The 8,035-nt window shown below is 37.5% G+C and overlaps 1 protein-coding gene across 3 annotated transcripts in view; it reads right to left on the reverse strand.

The window, feature by feature from the left end:
* Positions 1-239: 239 nt before the first annotated feature.
* Arl15 (ARF like GTPase 15) overlaps positions 240-8,035 on the reverse strand; it is a 379,440-nt gene continuing 371,644 nt past the window's right edge. For all 3 annotated transcript variants that reach the window (XM_070041162.1, XM_070041161.1, XM_070041164.1), the window contains exon 5: positions 240-3,021. In XM_070041162.1, the coding sequence (XP_069897263.1) occupies positions 2,869-3,021 (153 nt within the window). In that variant the 3' untranslated portion in view covers positions 240-2,868. The remainder of the gene's footprint in view (positions 3,022-8,035) is intronic.

The following is an 8,035-nucleotide window of genomic DNA, read 5'->3' on the forward strand; positions in this document are numbered from 1 at the left end:
AGAAATGGCTCCCAGGAAAAGTAAACTGAAGACAAACCAACTGGAAAAGATGCTTTTTTTTCCTGTGAAGGTTTTCTCTACAGCTTCAAAAGAAATGTAACTTAATCATTTGTTTTGACCCAAGAGGAACAGAACTTATTTTGAAGATTTAAACAGGCATCAAAAAAGGTAAACAAAAAGTCTGGGGTTCCCAAATGCTAAAGCTGAAAGGAGTTAGTCTGAAAACATGAGTTCTAACTCAGTGTTTATTTTCATTGGAAGATAGTGGAAATCATATATAAATCTTGAACAATACAAGTTCTTTTTGCCTGGCAAATGTCCACATGAATCTGTTAACCTCTAAATATAGAACAGCATTTTTTTTTAAAATAGAAAGACAAGGTGATATGGCAGTTAATTAGCAACCAATACTGTAAACTACAGTAGATACAAAGTTTTATATAAATTAATTGCCATTATAAAAAGGCAACTGCTTTGCCTAAGAAGGTACAAAAACTGGCAACTTTCATAAATATAACAAGAAGCTAAGTGAAGAAATACATAACAGACTGTTTTTCCTATATAATATTTGAATATGCAAACTAAGACACCTGTGGCACTTTCCACAAAAGTCAGAAAAAGACACACACACACACACACACACACACACACACACACACACACACACACACAACACCCCTTTACCCACCCCTCACCCAGCCAGGCTCAACCTTCCCACTCGTGGATTTCCAAAACATAGCAAAAATCTAGGGTTACAAGGACAGGATGCTGTGCGGAAGCAGCAAGATCGGAGCTCTCTGGCTCTGATCTGCTAGACAAAGAAGGAGCCTTATTGACAGTTGTAAAGCATTAGGCGTCAGACAGAAACTTGTCAAAAACAGCTGTTGTTGGGTACTGATTGATAATGTTTTCATTCTGACGGCTGAGTCGCTGCAGACAGTCGTGGGGCTGTGGAGAAGCCCATCATTGGCGAGCACATGAACACACAGAAAAAGGGAAGTCATTTAACAGATGGCTGAAGAGCACTCAGCCACGGTATCTTCAAAAGACAACATTCTCCATTTAATGAACTTGCAGGGAAAGCAAAGGCCTGAAAAATCACTTCTTTCTTTCTTCCTTTTTTCCTTAGAAGATGAAACATAATAGGACAAAATAAAAACAGGCATTGTATAGTTGGTCATCAGGATACAAATTTTGTGCTGCTCACAGATTATTACAGTGTTCACGATACTCAAGGATATGGCAGACAAAATGTTATATGAATCTATATGGATCCGTTTCTGATCCATGTTCTTTTTAAAAAGAAAAATGAATTTTAGTAAGTGTTGGATGTTTGAAAAAAAAGGTAAAGATCTCATTGAAATCCATTGGCAAGATGAAATGAAAAAAAGCTGTGTCTGAATGGCGTGAAGGGTTTGAAATGTGTTCTAAAGAGAATGACGAGCGTTTACCTCACAGACAGAGTGCCAGTCTGTGGGATTTAGACACTGGTCTATGATACCTAAAAATTACAAACATTTCTTTATTGCCCAGATGTAGGGAGCATATTCTATCGTTTAGCTACTTAGTATTTTAATAAGTGGTCAAAAGCTTACAAAATGTGCCAAAGAATATCTCATCTATGAACTTTCATTTCCATAGATGATTCTTGATTTAAAAAAGGTCAAAGGTGCTAAACCTTACTACAACTGTACATTTGTCTCTACATAGTTTTATCACTTAAATTAAATGGAAAAATTACTTCCAAAAAGCTGAATCGAGGCCCTCAAATTATTTATTTGCTGTAGGCCCAGCACATTTTTAAGGGCACATTGAAACCCCTGAAAATAGAGGTTTATGACAGAAATACTGATAGGCCTTTCACTATTAGCTGGAGGCTTTGGCAGACTCCACTCAACTACATTATCATTTAATGCATAAATATACAGATGATTCTGTTTTTGATATCTTTGTCAAATCTGTGCCAGCTTAAACCCTAACCAGTATAAATTATAATTTGTTTGGCTGATTTAAAATTTTTAATTATTATTTTAAAAATTATTTTCTCTATTTCTATCAAACATTTCAAATTCTTAGAAAAAGATACCTATATTAAGATGTGATCAAATGTAATCAGTGGTGCATGCATTGTGCCTACATTTCCTCCAACTTTCAGAAACTGAAACAATGTCCTTGTCTCTTAAAAAAGAAGAAAGGAATAAGCCTGCTGAGGGAAGGAGAGATTATGCATCTGGTCTTGAAATTCTTCAAAGCTAATTTTGCTATGGTCAGATATTCCTTTATGATCAAATTATTAATGGAAATTTCTGGTGTTTATTAATTTTTGCTCATAAAAATACAAAATCAGTATACAAAGAAAAACCCTACCAAGAAAAGGTAAAATAAAGTTGTTTTTTTTTTTTTAAACAGAACAACCCAAGCTCCCAAGAGATCATGAAAATGACAAATATATAATGTGGAGTCTCAGAACAAAATTCCAAAATTCCAATCCCAAACCCAGGGATCATTAGTCATCAAGGTATGTGAGTCTTTCTGAGCTCTTCATAAAGAATCTGATTTCTGCGAGCCATGAGTTCCATCCATTTTAGCATGAGGTGTCGAAAGATGCTCAGAATGACAGAAGGAAGAGACATGCAGTGAACGCATAGTGGTAAACAGAGAATAAATTCTCTCTCAGTAGTGTGTACTTGACGTTAATGCCGATAGTAATTCACCTGATTTACAGAATATTCACTTTAATAGAGAGATGAGGGTCTGAGAAAAAAGATTTAGAAGCCATGATAATCTTGATACCAAAATTGAAATCACCATGAGAAACTAACACAATAGGTTCAAGACTTTTTGGGAACCTATCTTCTTTGCCAGGCTTCACATTCTCATGGCTTCATGGTCTTTTTCTTCTAACAAATTTATCAGCTGAGAGAAGCTGTCTTTCAGTGCGTTCATGTCATCCAGGGAGCAGGGCTGCAGAATCCAGCGTTTTCCACGTGCCAGAGGTTCAAGTTCAAAATACTTTTTGATCTAAAGGGGGGAAGAAGAGAAATATGTCATTAATGATCCAGACTCTTTTTTCATACCCAACGAGGTGCATTTCATAGAGAATCTGCATCAATTAGATGCTGATCACAGCTGCCTTTATAATAAGGGTTGTATGTTGTGATTGGGGAGTGTTTTCTTTAGGAGTCGGTGAACTGTTTGCAAGTCATCATACACTCAGCAGCATGGGAATTCTTATGAAGTCTGAGAAAGAATTATATGCACTATGTATGGCACAGGGCAAAATTACACTGAAGACATGAAAAAAACTAAACTTAATTAAAATAATGCTGGCAGAGTAGCTTTCACTAACTGACCCAACAACTTAGTGAATTGTTGACAATCTATAGATTCTATCAATGAACTAAGGTAATTATATTGATCTTCAAGCACATAGATTAAAAAGAATCTAATTTTGATCATCTTATTTTCTCATTTCTATGTCTGATATAGGACAGTATCTCCTAAGAGGGAAGATAAAAATTGGATATGTTGGTGTGTGTGCACATGTATGTGCAGGAGTATGAGATAAATTAACATTAAATTATGTATCTATATATGCATAATCTCCCAGATTTTTATTCAATCCTAAATCTTCTGGGAGGAAAAACACCAAGATTTTACAAAAGGTATATGAAGGGATGCATTTGCTATATTGAAAACCTTTCACTTAACAGCCAATCACAAGTTGCTCTTATTGTACAGGATAGGATACCAACTTTTGGTTGTAAATCACTATCAGATTTTTAGGATTGCTAATAATAGTGATCATCTTCTCACAAAGGTATGATAAGGTACAAGGTATATAAACTTCCTCATTCACCCATTAAAAAAAACCCACCAACATACAAAAACAGAACTTTGTACTTTACCACCCAGCAAGGTTTAACAAAAATTGCATCCATTCACAAGTGGGGTTTCATTTTGCATGTGTCATCATAAACACCAGACTACTGCTAACAGCAGATACACCATAGAATGGTGTTCATAGATTTGTACATTTTTTTTCCATGAGCAAGTAAGTATACGTAAGAGATACCAAACCCTATGCCAGAAAAACACTAACATTTTATAATTCAAAGGTCCTTTTATGCATGCCTGTAAAATGACAATGAGTACTTTAAAAAAGAAAAAAGCCTGTGAGTGTTGAAGGACTTTCATTAATTCTGGCTCTGAAGACAATGAGGATCTCATTGGTAGATCAGAGAATAGATCCACAACCTAGGAACAATTTTTACACCAACATATTGCACAAATCATGTTATAAAGTTTCTTGCTCATTGCAAATACAAACTCTATTTTTTAGTTCCTCCTCTGTACTGAAAGCCATTTACCTCCAAGAGAATCTGAAACAACTCGCGTGGTAAGTGCTCAGTGTCAGAGACCAGCTGTACCCCACAAAGAAAGCAACTTCCCGTCACTGGCTTCAGGAGGATGAGGAAGTAGCTGGAGGACAGGTAGGGACCAGTGTTTAAGAGGAGTGGGCTGTGCAAAATGGCATCACTGAGAGATCACCTTGTTTTTCCACTCAATGTCTTCTCAGATTATACCACTGAGCCCAGGAATCAGGACTGCCAGGCTTGGGAGGTGATCTGGTATTTGACTGGTAGTATTTCTCATCAGATGAAAACCATCAGTGTATAATATCTAAAATTTGTCACATGAAGGAAATTGGACTTGTTCTCATTTATAACCTCAAATCCAAAACAACAAGCATTGCTAGTAACTGGTAGTACAGGTAAACAAAAACTTCCACTGAGATTACAAAAATAAAAAACAAGACAAACAGCAAGCCAGTAGGTACATTTCATTAGCAATACTTCTGCCAGTGGAATCATTGAATCCTGGCTGTGCATTTCCAGTTAATTTTAAAATGCTGCTAGATTGAAATAGTCATACAAGGTATTAGCCTTCTGCAAAATTTTGCATTACTTATAGACACAAAACCTAGTAAGGTTTAGCTATTCCTGAGGCAGGTTTCTAAGCAACTGAAGTACAGTTTATCATGAAGGAAAATAAAGATGTCTAAAAGCAGATGCAATCCAGCCCCATTGACTACTCAACAGGAGAAGGAGATACAAGTTGTGATGACAGGGTGGTCACTCAGATAAAGGCGCCCCGTGGTGTTAAGCTGACAAATATGGCTGAGTAACCTGAGATTTTCAGATCAGTAATCTAAGTGGATATACCTAACCCTGTAGTATACTTATCTCCCCTTACCCCCTATATCTGATGGATTCTATACAATTTATAATTTCAATTTTAAAACAAGATTTGACATTCCACAGATACCCAAGTACAGACAGTGACTCTTGTTGGAACATAGGTTCTCGTGATCAGGAGTTTCATGTTTTGCAACATGAGGGCTACAGAATAACACAGAGTTTTGTATAATGAAGGTTTCATATTCTTAATTCCAACTGTTTCTTTTTAGGATAACATTTTGTTATTAACCTGAACTTCAAATTTTACTTCTCTAATAACACTACAATATAAATAATTCACAGTCAGACTTGAATTGTCCTTTATCACTCTGTCATTGTGTGGTCGGACTGATGTTCAATTTCAAAGAATGATCTTTAAGCTTGACCAACATAAATAATACCCTTATATCTAATATTTCTTTTAAATAATTGCCAGTAATGCAAGCAGTCACTTTTTGTCGAGGTAATTTTTTTTTTATCCAGACAGAAAGGTGAAAACATGAGCAAATGAAGCTAAGTCTTTTGAATATTTTGAACATTTTATCAGCTGCTTAAATGTCATGTTTAACTGGAAAGGACTGGAATAAGGAGACGGTGATTCTTTCACATTGGCACTTGGGGGAATGACATTAAAATACAGCTGCCTGGCAACCTGCGGTCATTTATCTATTTTAGGGATAGCCACGAAGAGTGGGTATTTGTTAGTAGCCATGTGTCCACCCTAGAGATAGGAAAACAAAGCCACTGTAAGTAGCTAACCTATTTCAGCTGTGCCATCAAGCCCTTCCTCACTTGGGCTATTGCGAGATGATTTGCATTACCGCATTCCATTATTCACACATTGGATTGACTGTAAAGTCTTAATATAACAGAAGTGGCACCACCCCCATTGTTGCTAATGCTTGTAGCAGCTGTTCAACCTGTGAGACATTACATATCACAGGGGACCAACTCACTGGGTAAGACACGTCTGTCCTGTAAGTTTCCTTGAGTAGTGAAATAATAAGATAATGCTTCCTTAGTTAGTGGTTCACTAACAGGATTGGAATGATACTCACTCAGTCCCTTCAGTTAGGATCCCAAACTTTTACTTTCAATTCTTGTCAATCTACTGTGATGAAATTTTATAGAAGCCACATGAATAATTTCTGCCTGTAATAACTGGGTCTTTACTTTTTAAAAAATCTGCAAACCTATTCTTATGCATAATGATAAACGACTTGTCTTTCCTGTTTTCGTTATTAAGTCATGTAAGTAATATGTGTGTGTGTGTGTGTGTGTGTGTGTGTGTGAGAGAGAGAGAGAGAGAGAGAGAGAGAGAGAGAGAGAGAGAGAGAGAGAGAGAGAGAGAGAGAGAGAGAGAGAGAGAGCAAGCGCAGGCACGCATGTGCATGTGTAAGTGTACCCAAAGGTGACCTAGTTTTCTTTAAGCACTTTAGAGATCTGGGGATAGAGTAGGGATGGAGTTGAGAAGGGAGATAGAAGAGTACATAAGGGTTTGCTCAGTGTTTTATGTGAAAGAGTTAGAATCTAAGCTCTGATGCTATAAACAGAGCTTTAGCCCACATGAATGTGTGGCAAGACAAGATAATACAAAGGTGATGGTGTGAGACATTTTTTTTTTGTTGTTGGTGTTGGTCATGGGGCTTGAACTCTGGGCCTGGGCACTCTCCCAGAGCTCTTCAGCCCAAGGCGAGCACTCTACCACTTAAGCCACAGCGCCACTTCCAGTTTTCTGGTGGTTAACTGGAGATAAGAGTCTTAAAGACTTTCCTGCCCAGGCTGGCTTTGAAACACGATCCTCAGATCTCAGCTGAGTAGCTAGGATTACAGGTGTGAGCCACTGGCGCCCGGCAGTTTTTATTTTTTTTAAACTGTGGATGCTGTGCTATGCATTACTAAACACAACACCCCTACTTCTAGTGAACTAAATGCCATTAGCACTAGTGATTGCTGAAGTTCCTCCTCCCATGTCCCAAACATCACCTGCCCCGCTCTGTTGGGAACTGTTGCTTTAGCCCTTGTGAAATACAGGTAGCACTCTCACATTTCTGGACCATTCAAGGTCTTTATGAATATCCTTACCCCAGACTCCCTGAGCCCTATGAATAACCCACATCCACATATTTCCTTGTGAAAAACCAACAGAACGTGTGTCCTTCCTTAAGCTTTCGGGAAGTTGTGGCAGATGGTGGTAGAATCCAGAGCAGTCTAAGGAACTCTGGAAACTTTCCTTTTGAAGGTTGACTACTCATAACTTCTTTCATAAGCCCATCATGTCTGAAAGGAGACTAGTGAGTGAGTGAAGGCAATAGGCGAAGGCAGCAGGGGTGTGCTCTAAACAAGTCACGGTGCCTGCTGGCTCTATGTAATGTGTGGGGTTCCACTGGGCAAAGGAGGATTCCATCAAACTGTAAAAAACACCCCACCCAGAAACAGTAACAAGCCCGACCATAGCACTGTCTTTATCATTTGTATTAAGACTACAAGATCTCATCTCCAAGGCTTCTGAGTCATCGCAAAAACTATTAGAATCTCTACTTACTAAGGGCTTTTCTACTCATTTTTTAGCATTCTGACTACATTCTCACTGGAGATAAGAAAAGTACTGTTCAAATACAGTAAGTCTGCCTTGTTTGTGAATTTATTATACACACTTTTGACTAAAAACAGTCAAAAATAATAAAATCAAACCAAAAGAAACTTCAAAAACAAAAAGTTTCTATTCTCAGCTCACATTCAGCCCTGAGTCAGTCTCATAATAGCAGTTGTGTTTAAATTGTTTCTTAGCCTGT

This window comes from Dipodomys merriami, unplaced genomic scaffold (genome assembly GCF_024711535.1).
Source record: "Dipodomys merriami isolate MVZ:Mamm:240054 unplaced genomic scaffold, mDipMer1.0.p SCAF_30, whole genome shotgun sequence".
NCBI classification, from domain to species: domain Eukaryota; kingdom Metazoa; phylum Chordata; class Mammalia; order Rodentia; family Heteromyidae; genus Dipodomys; species Dipodomys merriami.